This window comes from Urocampus carinirostris, chromosome 1, assembly GCF_059441175.1.
Source record: "Urocampus carinirostris isolate Australia breed hairy pipefish chromosome 1, RoL_Ucar_1.0, whole genome shotgun sequence".
NCBI classification, from domain to species: Eukaryota; Metazoa; Chordata; class Actinopteri; order Syngnathiformes; family Syngnathidae; genus Urocampus; species Urocampus carinirostris.
The window spans coordinates 35,329,192-35,349,459 of NC_142349.1; the positions used below are offsets into that span (position 1 = coordinate 35,329,192).

The window sequence follows — 20,268 nt, forward strand, 5'->3', positions numbered from 1 at the left end:
ACTGCTGAGGACCAGTAAAGAAAGAGGCCAGTTAAAAAGTAAGAGAATGTTTTTATTATTTCCTTTATTTTTTGATTGTTTTACAGTGCGTACCTCCTGTTTTAAGTTTTTTGTGTGGTATTGTAATTTTAACATGTATTTGTTTCATGTTTAGATGCTTTTTGTATTATTTATTTAAAACTAAAAATTCCTACATTTGCATTTTTTGGAACGTATTAGCGAATTTACATTGTAAAGGCACCTCTACTTACAAATTTTTCAGGTTACAAATCTACTTTTGGAACGAATTAAATATGTAAGTAGAGGTGCGACTTTATATATATATATATATATATATATAAACTCAAAATGCATATAATCCAAGCAGAAACTGGAAACTGCAACCTAAATTTCAGATCCAGCAAAACCTACCTGATTGCCTGTGAAAGATACAGTATAGACGCCTTCCCCCTTTTCTTGGGTGGGCAGCCTAACAGACAAACAAACCACAATATATATATATATATATATATATATATATATATACATTTTACGTAACGGCGGACCATTCCTTGTGACCTGTGAGTGTGCATTGATTGAAAATCAGAGAGACAGCCAGCATAAATTAAATGGTTTTATTGCTTAATGAAATGTTGAGTGAAATTCCACTGTAAAAAACTTTCATAATGCTGTGAAGTTTGACAGAAATGACAGCTGGAAGTCAACACTCGCTTGGTTGTGTCCAACTTTTGACCGAAATTGTCGGCACATAAATTAAAAAACAAAACATAAACTCTTTGGCATACTGCTCAAAGCACTATTTTATCAACAATGATAATTATAATAATAATAATAATACAGATCTCTGAATAAAAATATATAATTAAAAATAACAACAATTATTAACCTGTGTTTGTTAATTGAAAAGCTCACAGTAAACAATTTTCTTTTTCTTTTTTTAAACTCCCTGACAAACATCATCTGAACCAGCAGAATAGCTGCATAAGGGAGATGACACATGCACACCAATCAGTTACCTCCTCACACATGTTTACAAATAACATCAGGGTTGTGTCAGTTTGGCCGAAAAAGATAAAAAAGGTTTTTGTACTGTACAATAAATCACATCTGTTTACATGTTTCATGGACCAGGCAGAATCAGCTGCCCCGCCGCCGGAAACAGGTAAAAGACGAGCGATTAAACAATGTTTTTGTTATAAATTAAAGATCAACTGGGACATAATTGAGGCTACTCAGGTTTTAAAGAAATATCAGAGCAGGAGATAGAGAAATACTATGAGAGGCCGTCATATCCATACAAAACAGTACTATACTCTGTCCTTCATAGTACATACACACTACCATACTCTCGCAAACAGACTGTAATAACCGCATTCACACATACCATTATACGTTGATGCACACATTACTATACCCTTTCACACTTAACTATACCATTACTATATCTTCAGACACACAGTATCATGCTGTCACACAAACTACTATACTTTCTCACTTATACTACTATACTAAGAGCAATTCCAGTTTGAGGTTAAATTGTACAAGGTATACTCACAGATCAGTGTGCATTGCCATTATTAGCAAAGTACCCAAAGTCAGACAACACTGAGAGATGAGGTGATCATTACACTAGGTGTGAAAACCCCGTATGGTAATAGCAAATTCAATGGTGTCTGAGAAAGAATAGTAGTGTTTGTGAGAGAGTTTAGTAGTATGTGTGAAAGTCTATAGTAGTGTCTTTGAGGGAGTACAGTAATGTGTTCGAAGAGTATAATAGTGTGTGTCTTTAGTAGCTTGTGTGTTTTATGTTTGTGAAAAGCATAGTAGTGTGTGAATGAGAGTATATTAGTATGTTTGAGAGAGTAAAGTAGTATATGTATGACCGTATAATAGAATGTGTACGAGGGTATAGTAGTGTAATAAAAAAGTATAGTAGTGTTTGTACATGGGTATGTCTGTGTCCGTATGAGAGTATAGTTTTGCATGTGTGAGAGCATGATGTGAGATGCGAAAGGGAGTATAATTTGCTTCTCAAACGGCCTCTCATAGAATACAGTGTGAAGTTGAAATAAAAAAGGAAAGAAAAAGAAGAACTGGGGAAGGAAACCAGGGAAGAAAGCAGCACTTGTATCAATTTTATCAAGAATAAATATGTTGCAAAACCTGGCATACACGCACCAAACACAATCCAAAATACTGTCTGAGTGCCGGGGAAGAGTTTTGAGAAGACCGCCCGCAGCCGCGAGTCAGAGCGCAGCTCGTCCTCGAAAAAAAAAAAAACTTTCCCCATCCCCCCAATCGCTTCATGACCTTTTACATCCAATATCTTCTTCCTGTGACAGACTTCACACATTTCGGGAATTCTTTCTCACACGCTTCAGTCCTTTTTAAATAAAGATCTCCACTGCTTCCGACTCCAACTCTTCCAGCCCTTTGAACGGGTTTAACAGCAACTTCTTTGGTGTTGTCTTATCTGTTGGTAAAATATGATCATCTCTAATTAGATCATTTTCATGAAAACAGAATATCGTAGTATTTACAATCGTTACAATAGTAATTACGATTATCGAACTAACTCAACACAGAAACATTAATACAAATGAATATTTTGTCAGGTTAATATTGCTCCTTTGGTACATTTTCAATTAACAAGGAAAAAAACCAAGGAATAACAACATTAATTTTATTACAATAATTTATTCAAACAATTTAAGAGATAATTTATCCAAAACATTTTACAGTGTCATACAAATGCAATTAATAGTAGAGCAGAAAAATAAGTTGGACTTGACAACATTCTAAATTGAAATTTTACAGCTTACGCCCATTTTTAACACAATAAAACTCAATATTTGTTTTCTTTGTAAAAAGATCAAATCTTTAATGCATTTCTTGACTTCTAACAGTTACTTACATTAATCATTCATAATAACATTTTAACAATAATATTAGTAAAAGCAATATTAACAATTCATTTGGATTGACATACAATTTAAACTTTTCTGTTTTTACAGACAAAGGTATTTTTGTTATTTTTAAGTGAAGGATTTTTATTTTATTTTACAATAATCTCATTGAAAACATTTTGATTTTTTGAAAAACTGCCAGCCATTCCAACTTCAAACTATTAAGCTTAATCAAAATAAGTAATACAATGTTGATAGTAATGATAATGATTATACTACTGCTCCTATTTGCTATTAGCATTAATGTACTCATTGACCTGTAAATTCTACATTTGTACTGTAATGGCATTCTTTAGTCGTCTTGTAGTTCAATTTTTTTCTAAAAATGTTGCCAACCCAGTCTACTATCAATGACTAAAGGTTAACAGTTTTTTTTTTGCTTTGGTGGAAAAATGTGCACTGTTGACAATAACCTCATAGTTGCTGCGTGTGCACATTCCAGAAAGTATCTCATAAGCTGCTGCATAGTCAATCAATGAGATTGCTCAGAGTCCAACTTCCTTACAGTTATCTCTTTTTTTTTATAGCACAATTCAAAAAACGTGCACAAGCGTCTCTTCACAGTAAAAATGAGCGATAGTCTGCCAAGTGAATGACCAGCTTGTCATCTACAAAAGGTAAATGCATATCCGAGGTAAAATCTTAAGCCCAAGCTTGAGTCCAAACCCGACCTTAATCTCCCCCTGGGTCGTGCCTAAAACATCAATCATCACGTTCGGGTGGGGCCAGGCATCTATCTCGCCGACTTTTTGTCTACTAAAATGATGAGTGGATACTAAAAAACAACAAATGCATTTATTAATAATAAAAAATCAAAGAACTCTTTCTGCGTGTCTATTAACCACCTGTCATTATACTTTTTTTGTCTCTGCTTTTCTCTCCTTTAAAATGCTGCCCTAGATTCTTAACTGCTGCTGTGGTTTATGGCCCTATTTCAACCCGTCAAAATGACGGACGGCCTTCAAATTTTCGAATCTTACAACGATCCGTCAATGGATTGAGAGTTGTCGGTTAATGTAAACTCTCTAGACGCAGAAGTATAAAAGATGTAAATGTTTACGCAGTCTTGTTTAACATAGATTTGGATACAAAAGACAGGTTGCAATTTGTTATCATAAATCACCTGTCATCCTCCAGAGTCCTCACAAATTAAATATGACAACAAATTAAGGTAATTGGCTGGGCTCTGGCTGGTTTAGGTTGTATTTTTCTTAGGCCCGATCTCACCTCTTATGCATTTGTGTAGGTTACTTACCGGCATTGAGCTTGCTGATGCCAGAGGCCTCCTTGCCTTTGTGTGTGTCCGTAGTCTGCTCCAGGGTGTTGGGTTCCGACTGGGCGGAAAACGGGTGACTGGGCAATGTCTGGTCGTCGGAGAGACTCTTACCTGCTGAGAAAAAACAGTAATATTCATATTATGAGTCGGGAAAATAGACTGATAGTAACAAAATTCTTCAACAAGTCATCCTAATTTTGTTAAAGATTCTAAAATGTCCAAGGCGGGGCACTAGGTAGCCCCAGAAGAACACTTGGGTGGACAGGTTCTGAAAATAGCTCACCAGTGATAAGTTATCGTGATTTACTAGGAAATTTGATTTCGAACTGGCTTGATGATTTAGTAGTTGACTGAGGCTACTTTAACTCTACTTCTACTGAATACAATCAAAAAATAACATATTTACCATCTAGTAATAAAACTAGTTGTTCTTTTAGATATGCATATCAAACTGGTGCCCCTTCACAGCAATCTGTATTTATTTGTGTATAACACACACTTGTGGATATCGTGCACCCTTACTTTTTGACTAAAAATATGTATATGTATTGTTCCGCTCAAACTATGCATTGTATGTGACAAACATTAATGATTATGTGTGGCAATGATAAAAATCATTTTTGTCAACGTAAACTATAAACCCTTGTGAGGTTAAGCGCTTGTAAAATTAATGAATAAAAACGTACATTTTACAGATGTCAAAATATAACTTAAAAGGTCCCAGTTTGGTTAATTTTATGTTTATTTTGGAAATCCGTAATAGGATATTGTGTTTATTTAATGCCTGGTAGAAATAATGTCATTCATTAAAATAAATAAATAAACATAATTATATATGTATATACATATACTGTATTTGGAAAACCTGACTCACCCCAACCTTTGGCAGCACTTTTGGCTGTGAAAATGGAGGGTGTGGAAGAGGCCAGTCTCAGGGGTGCCCCGGCCACGCTCAGCAGGTTTGTGCGGGGGGTCTGTTTGTCTTTCTGGCCCCTGCCCTGGTCCTGGGGCAGCCGCTGGGTGAGGATCTTGATCACAGCGTCTTTTTCCAAGATTTGAGCGTAGAGAGCACGAATCCTGAGACACACAGAACTTTGATGAGTGAAGTGACAACGGGAGGAACTACCTAATTCTCTTTCTAAAAGCAAACTGAATGTATATCCGCTTGTGAGGTGCAGATGGCAACACAAGTCAAACATTTTCCACTCACCTGTTCTCCATTTCCTGATTCCGGAAGTCCGCAACCGGCAGGTCTTCATTGAAACTGTTGTTTGAGGAGTGACAAGGCGAGTGGTTGATAATCGTGGTGTCTCTGCCAAATGTTTCAAAAATGACCTTAGTTCGGCGATTCTCCATTTATTTACTGTCCCACCCCCCCTCAGAAGAATAATTCATCTAAAGCGCCCCCCAAAATTGATTTTTTTCTGTCTTTAAGTGATCACGTAATATTGGTGGGGACAAAAGAATGATTGCTTGATATGATATTCATTACACAAAGTCACTGCTGGAACCAATGAAATTTGTAATGTACCTCTGTGCAGCAGCAGTGGCAGCCACTTCCATGGCAAACTCCCTCATGGTGCTTTCCTCCAGATACTTCTGTTCCCAGCGCACCATGTCGGCCTCCAGTGCCAAAATACGTTCCTCGCGCTCCCGCAGACGCTCTTGGAGGGAGCCCATTGTCATCCCAGGAGGTTGCGACTGACGCTGTTCAAAGAAAATAGAATCATGATCGTTGATGGTTGGAAACACACCTATTGTAGGGCTCTTTTTCCATATCCAGCCACGGTTTTTTCATCCTCACAGTATAGTAACCCAAATGGATTTGTTATTTCGTTTTAAAAATCATTTTTACATGTTTGTGAATTCAATAATTTTTTATTTAATCTACTGTAAGATGCCATTTAAAAAAATATATTCATGCATTGTACAAACTATTATAACATTTTTGACTAAATGACATTACAGACAATAATTGGTCTTTGATAAAAAGGCTGAAAAATGTTACATTTTGCACTTAGTCTTATTTTTTTATATCACCAATTAATGAGTATTAATACCAGCTAATTTTTGAAACAACTCTATTTAGTGAATAATTGATTAAAATGTTTTTCCTTGTGATAGTGGCCTTACCGTTTACAGATTTCTCATGTGATGTCTGTTATCTACACATCTTTCCCTCAGTAGGGTCGCGGGGTTGCTGTAGCCCATCCCAGCAATCTTCGGGCAGTTGGCAGGGGACACCCTGAACTGGTTGCCAGCCAGTCACGGGCATAAAATTATGTTTTATTTTTTTATTTACGTTCTCCCCTTTTTATTAAAAAATACATTTTTTTGGGATAGTAAAGCTTTTTAAAAATAAAATTGTAATTACCTTAAATTATTTTAAATCTATTTCAGATGCATTATTAATATCCTAATATTAACTGTCAAGTTACTGAATCTGTTAATACTAAAAATCACATCTGAACACAGATCACGCATAAATGAACCTATGTATATTCCAAGCATCCATTATCTACACCGCTTATCCTCTGTAGGGTCACGGGGACCCATGTATATTACAGCAATCCCTCAGTTATCGCGGTTAATGGGGACCGAAACCACCCGCGAAAAGATAAAATCCGCGAAGTAACGACGCCCCTTCAAAAAAGCTTTACATTTTTTCTACTTTTTTAAAATTATTTTTGAGTAGTGTTATTTTGCCATGGTTGATATGATTTTGTATAATGGGGACCAAAACCACCCGCGAAAAGTGAAAATCCGCCAAGTAGCGACGCCCTTCAAAATGCTTAAAAAAAACAACAATTAAAAAAAATATATATATATATGTTTTATTATTATTATTATTTTTTAGCTCTGAACCCGCGAACGTGGAACCGCGAAGTAGCGAGGTCCCACTGTATTTATATTCAATTAAAAAATAAAAAATCTGAAAAAAAGGGCAGTGTGTATTATTTGTGTGATTTTTTTTTTGCAAGATGGCTGACAGTTAAGTCAGCTTTCTGTAGGTCAGGCTCATGTTTGTAAAATTATTGAAAATGTCTCCACCTATGAGTATTTTTTTAAAATGCACCTTTACAGTAGTTGTATTTTTGTAAATGTTTTATTTAAAAAAAATGTTTTTACTTTGATGATTGACTTTTTTTCGCTGCTAGGGGGAACTAAATTATACGCACTGTCCCTTTGACTAAAGTTGAATGATTTATCTTACAAGCGATTGGCAATTGGCTACAAGTAACTTTTAAAACTTTTCTTAGCGTCATATTCACTGGTTCAAATAAAGGAAGGTAGCTCTGAGATTGCACCTGCTGAGCCCTTAAACTCCGGAGTTCCTGCTCCAGGCGTGTCCTGAGCTTCATTTCCAGGCTCTCCCTCTTCTCGCAGGTGGACTGCAGCTGAGCCAGGGCGCTCTGGAGCCTCTCCACCTTCTCTACGTAGGCCCTCTTCCTTCGCAACTCCTCCTCCAGCTGACGGCCTCGTGCCCGGGCCGCCTCCAGTGCTTCTTCCAGCCTTTTGCTGCGAAGGTTCTGCTCTTCGGCAGCCGTCCGCAATCGCTCAGCTTCCCGCTCCATGCGCTCCCGTTCCATGTTTTGTTCTTCATCTGTAATGGAAGAAAAAATGATAAGGTGTGGCCTTATATACACTACAGTTTAAATGTTTGGTTTCCATGTTTTCCAATACAAGGTACAAATGATGGCCAATTGAGGCAACATTTCGAGGAATTGGAACTTACAACAGATACCAATACCGGTAGTGGTCACTACACTTGTGGCACTTGTGGCTGAATGATCAGGAACTTTCGGAAATTCATTCGACGGTGTGTCCAATACTAACACTATGTTTAAAACCGAAAAACAAATATTAAAAAATGACTACCGCCGATCCTAGAATTTTCAAAGTGACGTTTTTCATTTCTTAACGCCCTAAGTGGTAGAAATTAATCATTAATTAGAATACAAAAATTTTGATTTGAATAATAAGCAAAAATACATGACCTGTCATATAACCATGCGTTTTTTTAATACACGTTGGTCAAGACCTTTTTACATAGCATGAGGTGCACCAAAAAGGAGCTTACATGATTGACCGTCATCTTGCAGCCAAGAATACCCCAAAAAAACAAAAACTGCGTGAAAGGCTCGAAAAAAAAATGATGCTCTTTGGTCAACCTCTACAGGTCAAATATTACACAGTGTATATTTCCGTAAATTTAAATAATGAAATATCTATTAAGGTCAAGTATTTGTTTCAAATAAAATCTTAAATTTTTAACATATTTTTTAAAGAAAATATATTTCATGATATTTCTAAGATTGATTATGATATATATATATATATATATATATATATATATATATATATATATATATATATATATATATATTTATACACTAAACATAAAAACATGTGTATGAGTAAACAGCAAAGGAAGCAATAGTAGAAGCAAGGCAAACTTTTTTAGGTAATAATTGAATATGTTTTTATAAGTAATGATCTTCTTGGTTAGTGTAGACCTATTTTGCATGAAATATATCATTTTTTATTATAACTGGATGTTTTCAATGCAAAATACAAGTTCAAACTAATATCACGAACTTTAATATATATATATATATATATATTTTATTTTTTAAATGAAAAGTAGTAAATCTGACGAAAACAAAGCTTGTCAGCAAAAATGAAACCAGATATTAATATTTAAATCAAGATTCAACACACTTGTTTTAAAGTGAATTTCAAGATCTGGTCGCAGGATATCCCCTGGGGAAAATACGTGTTTTGTTTCAAATAAACTGGCGTAGTTAAGATTATTTCCTTTTCCACTCCAGTAGAAGAAATCTCCTCCACGGTGGCCCGCATTTATTTAGCGAAACATTTGCGGAATGTTGAGAGCAGGATGGAAGCAAAAGGGGGAGAAAGCGGCCCTATCCCTTTGACCCACATAGCGCTTTGGCGTTCTTCAAGTACCGCACCAACACTGACACTACTTGATTTTGCTTTCCCTCACAGACAAAACCAATCGGTCCAAAAAAGTTTGAGCTACTGTGCTTAATTTCACTTCTCTTCTTACAACATGGGCAGAATTTTCTAAAGCTCCCTAAAGAGGACGTAGAGGTTATGCAAGGGAAATTCCTGTATGTGTGAGCCTCTAAGCTATCAACGGATCCCACGCCATCTCAATCCGTTTACGAATGCTGATTACTGATTTTAAAAAAAATTAAAAGAATGCTGATTAAATAGAGGATCGCACACACATACATATTTCTAAATTTCTGACTTATGATGAAGAAAATACCTGCTGTGCACATGAATGTCTGCTGTTGAACCAAAACTAAAAACACCAGGATTTTGGACAGCCAAAAAAGGTACTATAAAGTAGTAGCCCAAGAGGACAGCTAATAGTATTTAAAGCAGTAGTATTATAAGGCAGCTTGGCTAAGTGGTATCTTGTGAAATAATTAAAGAAACTTGGCTAACTGTTAGCCTCAGGAGTAAAGGAAGAACTCAAGAACTCTTAGCTCATTTTATGATGGAAAATACTAATTTTACCCTAGGTAGTAATGAAAAAAGCAAGCTGGTAGCATAAGCAATAATGGTTGAAACTTGCTTTTTGGTTGGCTTGAGCATTTAAAGAAAATTGCTAACTGTTAGTGAAAAAGTCTGAGTAAACAGCATAGGAAGCAATAGTAGAAGCAAGGCAAACTTTTTTAGGTAATAATTGAATATGTTTTTATAAGTAATGATCGTCTTGGTTAGTGTAGACCTATTTTGCATGAAATATATCATATTTTATTATAACTGGATGTTTTCAATGCAAAATACAAGTTCAAACTAATATCACGAACTTTAAGCAAAAGAACAAAGTCCAGTCCAATATCAAAAAACCACGAGACCAAGGTGCGAAAAGAGTTTTGGGGGACTTTTCGAAAAGGGCTGTTAAAAACAGGATACGGTGCGAATTGAAACTGTGAATTGAATGATAACACAAAAATGTGCGAACGGTGGTAAGCAGAAAACTGAAGTTGCGGTTTCCTCAAAAAAGGTATAAAAAGTTTGCTTTAAAATGTCATAGAGAGGCTATTGATATAATTGTCTGATTGAAGACTTGAATTGCGGTGGTCTCCAGAATATATTCGGTCAATTAAAACTTCTCGAGAAGCAGTTCACCTCTAGCCTCTTAATTTACCAACATTCGCCTCACCCGAAATCCAAAGTACACGCGATGGACAAGATCAGAATCCACGATCCTTCTTCAGTAGTAATAGAAGAAGCTAGACCAACTAACCCTAACCCCAGGAAATCAACTGAGAAGGTAGGCTGATGCTTAGGTCATATAGTAATCGTGGATTTTTAGCTAACTTTTAGCTTATATAGCTAATAACATTGAAACCGCTTGAATAACTGGCAACTTGTATAGATTCCTACTCTGATCAAATTTTAAACACATGTAAAAGTATTTAGCTAAATAAACATTTAGTCACAGTAATTTTATCACACTTCAAACCAAAAGATTATTGATCGGTTTAATAGTGTAAAAGGATGTTAAAATCAGTGCCTTATAGTTTTTGGGAAATACAAAATGTGCCCACGTTCAGCCAAATTGTTGGTATGTTTGTACCTTGCTTCACCGGATTTGAAATTGTAGTCATGACAAACATGTGCATCGCACTCCCTACACCAGGGGTCGGGAACCTATGGCTCGCGAGCCATATATGGCTCTTTCTATGAGTACCTGTGGCTCAGAGACAAATTTGATTGCATGCAAATTTTCTCCATCTCGTCCAAAACATAAGCTACTAGGGGGGTTTTGGGGTTTTTAAGGGTTATTGTTCTATCTTTGTTATTCATTATCCATTATCCGTTATCGGTCAGTTCATAATACGCTACAAAGCCTAGGACCCGGGACACTTACTCTCAGCCAAAAGGCCAAGCTAAGGTCCTAGCCCTAAAGCCTTGCTGCGATCATTGCGAATGCACCGTTCCCGGAGGTACTGCAATACCGGGTCGATGCGTGGAGTGGACAGAGCAAGCTCTTATTCCATCTCCGAAATGCAAAAAAAGGCCAAGCTAAGGACCTAGCATCAAAGCCTTGCTAGCAAGAACTAAGTACACAGTCCAAAAACAACAATCCTGTTCAGATACACGCAGAGCCAAACCAGAGCTAACAATGGAGCAGTACTTCGCAGTATATATAGGGCACGTTTTTCTTCACTACAATTTACAGTCAAGGTGTCACAAAAAAAAAAAAAAACTCGTTCTGGCTGTAAAACGCTAAATAATCCGTTATATAAAACATCACTATATTATCTGTCTTCAGTGTTCAGATACCTTATGATGAATCCACAGAACAAACTGTAAATACGCCAAAACACCGGAAGAGAACTTCAAGTTTTTTGATTGGGTGAGTGGGAGGGATGGGTGGAGCTATGCAAAAAGTGCAAGCAATCCCTCCCATCTCTCGCCCTACGCCGTCTGTGCCATAGATAAGCACATCAGGCTCCCTGTTTGCAGAATGTTGTGACGTTTTTACAAAATAACTGCTTACATCTAGTTTTGAAACCAATATGTATGAAAAAAAGGGTCAAAATGAGTTTAACCGATCTTGAGTAATTGCAAGAAAGAGACAAGTTTAAAGTGGTATGATTGTTGATTATCAAATCATCAAAAATAAATGTGCTGAAGACTAAGCTTTTGTCTGGGGCGCGGGTTTAGCAATTTAGTAAATTTGTCTCATAATACATGGTGTGGCTCTTTCCCAAAATAAAATTGATATATTTTGCTTTTATGGCTCTTTGAGTCAAAAGGGTTCCCGACCCCTGCCCTACACGATTCTTGGCTTACTTTGTTTCAAAAGACAAATAGTCAAAAGTTGTATTTGGCACTCACTTTGTTCGAGGAGTTTGGTCATAATGTGCTGGTTGTGATCGGCGACCTGCACTTCTTTGGCCACGTGGGTCCGGGCACTTTCCAAATTCTCCTTCAGGTCTCGGTTGAAATCCTGCAGCCGGCGGATTTCGTCCACCAACCTCCTCCTCAGCGTCTGCTCCAGGGTCTCGCGTTTGCTGCTGCCCTGCATCAGTTTCTCGTAGGCCTCGGAAATACGCTGGATTTCTTGCTCCAACTAAGAGATGCACAGAAACATACAAATGAGGCGTTCAATTTTTTGACCTGACAAAACAGAACTGGAATGCGGATTTGCCAGGAAAAAATCTTTATACCCGAGGGAGACTAGAAGCTAATAAAACAAACATGAAAACAACAATCATTCTTATGTGCATTATGTGCTAATTAAAAATTCAACCCTAACTCTGACCCTTATTTTGAGGACTGCCACATAAATATGAAATCCCTAGGAGAACAAATATGTATTCATTTTTAAGAATAGAAAGACTGTCATGACCAGAATCAAGTTATGCATTTTTTTATGAACTAAAGGTGCATTTTTCTGGATTCCTTTTAGGGGGGTATCAAAAGTTACTACTTATTTTCTACATTCCTACTTTGAACAAAACTAGTAATTTTCCAGACTTGTATGTTGGGATTGTATTTATGGTTTTTAAACATACATTACAGAACATTTTTTTTGATATAGTGAAATTTTTGATGACCTACGCACGGCTCTCTCAGCGCTGCCCTGGTTTCTCTCTGGAACTTTTTCAAAATGTTTGAAAGTGAAAACATTCTTTTTCTAATCCCTTTGAAATATCTTTAATAAATAATAAATATGATATTGCTTACTTCTATGTATGAAACCCCTTTTGGGCTTAATTAAAAAATAGGTTTATATAAAGCTCTACGGGCAGCACAGTGGTTAGCGCGCAGCCCCATGGTGCGGAGGTTCAGGGTTTAAGTCCAGCTACCGCAGCCTCCCTGTGTGGAGTTTGCATGTTCTCCCCCTCTGTGGGTTTCCTCCGGTCACACTGGTTTCCTCCTACATTCCCCAAAACATGCATGCCATGTTTATTGGCTGGTCCAAATTGTCCCTAGGTGTGATTGAGCAAGTGAGTTTGTATGTCTCTGTGTGCCCTGCGACTGGCTGGCAATCAGTTCAGGGTGTCCCCTGCCCACTGCCCAAAATTGCTGAGATGGGCTCCAGCACCCCTGGGACCCTACTGAGGATAAGCGGTGCAGACAACGAATGGATGGATAAGGCTCTACAATTTTTGTGGCTCTAACATATTTCCGCCATTGTTTTCTTTGGTACATAATGACTCATTCAACACGGTGGGTTGCCGGCCCCTGCTTTTGTAATACTTCCACATCACTTATCATAAAAAAATAGAATATATTCCCATAAAATTACTACTTTTTATACCTAACATTGTGGTTAGTCCCGATTAAAAAACAGACAGTGTACAACAACCTTCTTAAGATTCCCTTCTAAAAATAATTTTCAAGAAAAATCTGCATATTGTTCAGCACTTTTCGGTGAGGATTATAAAAGTCGACTCAGAAAGCAAACATTTCAACCTCATAATAATTTCCTTTCCCACAAAAAGTTCGAGATCCATTAAAAGCATAGAATTACTGTATGTGTACACAGTACATAAAGTTGTGTGCCCACGCATACTTCATTTCCCAGAAGGAATTTAAGCTCGCACCACTCCCCGTGAGACCGATTTATATTGACATTCCTGAGAGCTGATAGCCAGCGGTCCAGGTGCACTCAAACACAACACACACACCCACACACATGCACACACATCGCGTTACACACAAAGAGCAGAGCACTGTGGTCTGTGGAATACTGCCAGCTCAAGGAAGGTGTGCATGCTTGTTCCCGGCCTGTGGAAACAGTCCCAAAAGATACAGATAAAAAAAAGACACCCACCATTGCAGGCATGTTTACTCAAAGCTGCCGTTCAAGTGGTGAGAAATCCTTCCAACCCTGTTGGTTGTCATTCTTTTCAACTGAGACAGGGTCAGCGCCATGTGACATAAGCCCATAGGTATTTTAAAAAGGTTGTTTCCACCGCAAAAAAAAAAATGTTAGCCACGTTTTCCAACCAAGCGGAGGCGGTTCTCTTTACATTAGTTCATAGCAGCCTGAGGCTCAGTGATGCAGTTGTAGGCAACCACAGGGTCGAGGACTGGCACAGGGCCTTTGGTCAATTAGTACGGGCTGCACAAGGGGAATCGAACCCAGATTGCGGCAGTGAGAGTGCTGTTGATGACATAGAAAAAGGCATAAAATTGTATCCCATCATCACACTATTTTTACTCACAGTCCCACGTTGTCTCACCTTTCTTGTTTTGAAGGTGCGCGTAATTGGTCAATCATTGTGCAAAGTTTGTTTTGGCTAAACTCATTGACATAATGCTCCATTACAACGTTGTACAATGTAGCACCGTGAGTAAAAACAGTGTGACGATAAGATGAAATCGAATTCCTTTTCCCTTGTCATCCAGAACCCTAGTGGTTCAGTAAAAACACAGTTTCAGCCACTGGCTCACTCTCACCACCATCAAGGACGCCATCTGGACCTCCATAAACCTTGTTAGAATATGATATGGTGAAATGTGTTTAATTGCTGATAAAAGTGTCGATAAAAAATGTTCAAACCTCATATTGTTAGAATATGATATAATGAAATTGTGAATGTGTTTAATTGCTGTTAAAAGTTTCTATAAAATTGTTCAAACCCCATAACGATTGTTATAATTTCTAATGTCGTTAGTGGGCCAGGCCGTGAGAATGTTGTCAGACAAAAACCGGTCCGTTGTACAGAAAAGGTTGCCGATCACTGCTGTATTGGTCACGGCTATAAGGTAGCCTGATATGGAGGACAAAACTTGCGTGATTAAAGACACATTTTGGAGTATTCCCCTTTACCATAGTGATTTTGATTATATAAACAGAGGTAACAATATATAAGTAATCTAAGGCTTTGCTATTGTCTATGTTTAACAGAAGAAATGTTAACATTTAACAATCCCAATGGTCAATTCCTGATCTCTTACAGATCAGCCCTTAATCGGCTTTAGGAAGTTTGGGAAATTAAGCAAATTGAGCTCCATTATTTAATTTTCTTAGCTTACTATCCTTCTATTTAATATCTGGAGCTTGTGAGTATTTCTGTAGAGTAGATCACACCACAAGAAAAACTCCCCCCTGGTAATCTGGACAATACTTTTGAAAATCAAGCCGTTTTCTGACCTCAAGGAAGGGGAATTGCACAATTCACCCAAATGAATGGGATGCAAATATGCTACTTTATAGAATGTCTGAGAAAGTACAAAAATATTGGAATTCTATCAGTGGAAGGCATCACTGGTGACCAGTTGCTTGCCTCTTCTCTGCCTCATCTGCACTGCAGCGATGCAGCTGCCACCTTGCATACCACAGAGGCCCAATTGGAGGTCACATTGCTGTGTTTAGACACACTCCTCCCATTGTCATCAGCAGCGCCATGTGTGTGCTTGCCTTGTTTCTGAACAGGCCGCATGGATTTTTCAGAACCAGCAACTGGATCGGCTAGGGGCCTGTAGACAGCTGATGGGGAGGAGGTGGTTGAGAGAGTTCAGTGGCAGGTTACAACCCTGCTGTGTAAAAAGTGAAAGATCTTTTTGTTCACACTCAAATGGTATTAGTCTCCCATCATGACGTTTGACGGGGGTTTTATGCCTATGCAACCTAATGTCAAAATACAAAAATTTTTTAAACTTGATTTGCTTTTCAAGAATCTCTTGGGAAAGGAAATTTTATTCCAGGTCCAGAAATGTTAAACTTTCAACTTTGATCTCCATTATATCATTTTTCCCTTGGGGATATCAGGTAAAGGTACTGAAGCTGAAGATTAGAAAGCCTGTTCATTGGCTTACATTGTATGAGGTTAGCATCAAGCTTTCCTGTGTTGCAGATTGTCATTGGAAGATATGAGTTTCTCCTCACCTTTTGGATACGACTCGTTTTCTCCCGGTGAGACTCAAGCTCTTGCCTGAGCCTCTCGTTCTCCATTAGTAGCAGCTCCACTTGGTTAGGCTCCTCCAAGCCAGCAGGGGGCAAGCCGGTGTAAGCATTGTAGCAAGAGACGTCGGACGGTTGCCCGGGCTGGACGTACCTGGGGACAAGACATTGTTGAATGACACCATCCTTAATCGAGGCTAACCAAACCACTGTTCGAGTTTTGGACCCCATTTAGAGACTAAAATTTTGGGGCAATATAGTTTTTATTACAGCTCCTAGGCCATCAGACACCGTGGCTCCAGGAAAGAATGTAAAACGATGAAGCATGCCGTTGTTAAATCCCAAAGAAAGCACTCAAATATCCACGTGACAACTTTCAGTTTTCACTTGCTATGGCAGCGCAATAACGACAAAATTGTCTTCTGAATGTGAAAGTAACTGGCAATGTGGCATAAGACGTAAAGCAGTTTGCACGTTTCAATTTTTTTTGTAGTTGACAAATGCTACTTATTTTGAAGATACTTAAGGCCAAGCTGTCCCATGCCATGAAAAAGACACCATAAAAACAGCTGTACGGTGATTTTTTATCAGCAGTTTTATAAATACGAATTTCTGGATACAAAGATAAGTGTGGTTTTCAGCAGTAGTATGCCAAGAATTTAAAATACCTTTGGACCAGCCCTGCTTTAAAATTACGGAAATTATGAGGCAAGACCTATGAGGCATTTAGTAATTGCAGCAATGGGAATTTACAAAAAGTATTAAGCCAAAGACCCTACGCAGACGAGGCATGACAACACAGAGGCTGAAGTCTGATCGGACAAAAAGTTGACCATCTGAAAATGACATACTGGAAGAAGTGCAGTAGTGACAAAAAATATTCAAACATTTTCCTGAAATAAAGATGACAGTCGGTAATTGCTTTTGCATTGCTGGTCCTGATGGTCAGTTACAATGAGGTACTATACTATTTTTAAAGAAATCCAGGCAAATATAAGCATACCAACTGTTACAAAAATGTTGGACCGTTGCTGCTTTAAAAATGAGGAAAGTATGACTCAAGTATGTGTTTACGCACGTCAAGTGCAAGCCACACCACATAGCGTGATGTAATGCCACCTTTCTGTGAATGAATGCAATTAAGCTCAATTTGTACCTGTGCTGCGAAGCCTGCGCAGGATCCTGGGCCTGGTGCGGGATAAATCCTTGTCCCTGGACGGGAGCCGGGTATTCAGGCGGAGGGTTGCGTTTGTCCGGCCCCTGGGGGCCCCACTGGTTGTAGTAAGCCAGCTCGGGGTAACTGTGAGAGGCGCTCTTTAGCACTTCCGCCATGGCAACAGGGTCATTCCTCTCCAGAGAGATTTGCATGCGGTGCTCACTGAGAGAACGAGCGTGGGCACACTTTCGCTCCATTTCTTCGATCCCCTCGTGGAAGGCACCCTCGCGGGACTGCTTGCCGGGGCTGGGCGGTGCCCAATGGGTAGCTAGGTATTGGGAATGGGCCTTGGCTTGTTCGTAGGTGGGCAGCTCCTCACCGTGGAGCTGGTAGAGGGGGAGGCCGCTTTCAAAGTGGTGGAAGTCTCCCTGATGCTCCTGGCCTTGGGGTTCTTGTCTGGCAGAGAGCTGGGGGAAAGAAGGTTCCTCCTGGGTGAGACTTTCCAGGGATGACCGGGGGCTCCGGCCCATATCTCCCCCGCTGTTGCTTCCGCTTCCGCCGCGCAGGGCCTGCTGCTGGATGGCGAGTAAAGTGCGGGTATCGGTGGGGTTCCCATAGCGAAGCTGCTCCTGGATTAGCCGGTGCAAGACCGTACCGGACGGCTCCTCGGTGGACGTCATGCTGATTCTCGCTGAGGGTGCTGTTGTATTTATCCTGATTTCACTAAGTCTGAAACCCACAGACACAGAGAATGCAATTATGTTTGTAAGATGATATATTGTGACTAATGCAAATAGTATTAGGGTGTTTTCACACATAGAAAAAAAAATCTCGAATATTGCATCCAAGAGCAGTCCCACTACAATTTTATGGGGCAAAATGTGAATACACGTCATTTCACTTTCAATTTCTACTGAAATGATGAAAAACAAAAAAATATTTCCAGAGTTTCAACTAGCATTGTAATGGATTGGATTTGGACCCTAGAAAGATTCCCTGACACACTGGAGCAAACAAGACCAAAGATACCTTTCAAAACTGGTTTTAGTTTGACTTTAAACTTTACCATGTGCAATGTTTACGAAACAAGGTCCATGTTCCATTTGTCCTTTTTAAGCAGCTTTGTTGTGTGAAAACTCTGAGAATGGATCGTAACCTCCTAAAGCAAAACAACATCATTTCATCATTTCATAAAATGGTCCATGGAACTCAGTGAGTACTAACTCACACAGTGTTCCAGTTCCACTTTGATTTGAATGACTACTTAACAGGTTGAGTATAAGGCCATCATTCAACAATTATTTTCAGAATGGTCTCAATTCAGTTGCAAGACTTGGCACAGTCAATTTTCAACTTAGCTCATTCAGGAGATTCTTTTAAATATGCTTGCCATGTAAACCCTCAAAACGGAGTTGATTTCTTTTGGAATAACTAAAAACCAGTTTAACAAAATGTTGAACCGAAATCCCTGCAAATTCAGTTAATATGTGACCCCTCTGTAAGAGCTGGACTTGACTATCTGTCTCAAACCCTCCGTGGACAGTCATTTTGTTATCTTACCTTTCCCTGTACAAATGGCCATGTCCAAGTAAATCAAAAAAATATCAAAGACTACAAAACGAGTGAACTCCACACAAGTTAACTTGACTCAGATTTAATTTTTGTTTCTATTAGATAACTGGACAGAAAGTAACCTGTGTTCCCATGGCCCCAGGGCTTCTTTTAAACGAACTTGCGATGTGAACCCAATCCACAAACTTGGTTAAGATCATGCACAGATAACGTATCTACATATCAATTGACCTCTACTTGTTTTAGAAGATACATTTGTGGACTTAAAGTGCCCCAAAACAGCTTCTCAAAGCTGCCATTGAATAAACAAGCACGTCCATGAACTCTCCGCTCACTCAACAGGGACAACGTAAGAATGAGTGGACTTTTTCCAAGCAAATGAGAAAAAAATCATTTGCCTACATTTCAATCTCACAGGGAAAGTAAAATCCACACACAAGATCCTCTTGGATAACAAGAACATGTCTGTTGATCGTGTTTGTGAGATGTAAAAAAAATTATTATTATTCTTTAAAACAAAGTCATTCTTACCAGTTTACGTTCTCATCTTAACAGCCAAAAATGCTTCTGTGAGGCTCGGAAATCGAACTTTTTGGTGTTAATTCCTGCCTTGTGTGCGTCTTTTTTCTTTTGCTCGGCTTGCTCTGAGCCGAAGCGAGCGTCCTCCCCTTTCGCTGCTGCTGTGTGAAATGTTGCTTATGCTGGGGGAGGCGAGCGTCCCGATAATAAGCCAGCAGGGAGGAGGAACCGCGTCGGGAATGCCAGGAATGTTCAACTGGAGCTCCCTCGGGGTAATCGGACGTGTAAAAAGCAGCAGCGGGGGAAGAAAAAGGAGGAGGCCGAGGAGGAGAAGGAGGGACTTACTGGGCCTTTTTAGTTGTACATGCTCCACAAAGGGAGAAAAAAGGGAATCGGGCATTTAGTCACATAGCTGTGCGTTTACACAAGAGGCGGTAAAAGTTCTCACTGTATACTCAAGTTAAGTACAAATGGCGATGATGTATTTCCATATTGTTTCAATACACATTTTTTTTTTACTTCTACCCATACTTGTCAATCTCAGCCTATTGCTCTCCTTTTTGGCAATTGTAATCACCCTTATTAAGCCATCATCAACCTTACAAACACAACGCAGCACCAATATACACACAGCAAGACAGACTATTGAAGGATTTTATACATTTGACTATAAGGGATTTTGTACAATCGAATACAAATTACATTTAATGCAAAAGATATTCACTGGCGGGGCTGTGGTGGGAGGTCAGTGCAACCTAGTGGAGAATTATGTTTACAGGAACGGCGGGATTGGGACAAAGGGCTGATAAGATAATCAGCACACCCAGACGCAGAGGGGCCCTAATGACGTAGAAACGCTCTGTGTTGT

At 38.9% G+C, this 20,268-nt stretch overlaps 1 protein-coding gene and 1 pseudogene across 2 annotated transcripts; both read right to left on the minus strand.

Annotated features, from left to right (window-relative positions):
* Positions 1-600: 600 nt before the first annotated feature.
* On the minus strand, positions 601-19,683 carry LOC148374463 (angiomotin-like 2a). 2 transcript variants are annotated; one of them, XM_088336749.1, is made up of 10 exons: positions 19,413-19,683; positions 17,310-18,038; positions 16,139-16,307; positions 12,133-12,367; positions 7,551-7,846; positions 5,774-5,949; positions 5,453-5,554; positions 5,117-5,319; positions 4,222-4,356; positions 601-2,473 (listed from the first exon to the last, which is right to left on the minus strand). In XM_088336749.1, the coding sequence occupies exons 2-10, from the start codon at positions 17,987-17,989 to the stop codon at positions 2,388-2,390; spliced, it is 2,082 nt and encodes a 693-aa protein (XP_088192875.1). In that variant the 5' UTR covers positions 17,990-18,038; positions 19,413-19,683; the 3' UTR covers positions 601-2,387. The 2 variants fall into 2 exon arrangements, with proteins under 2 accessions (XP_088192875.1, XP_088192883.1); XM_088336757.1 differs by having other exon boundaries at positions 4,222-4,353; positions 19,413-19,681.
* On the minus strand, positions 11,213-11,346 carry LOC148374464 (U2 spliceosomal RNA; annotated as a pseudogene).
* Positions 19,684-20,268: the final 585 nt, after the last annotated feature.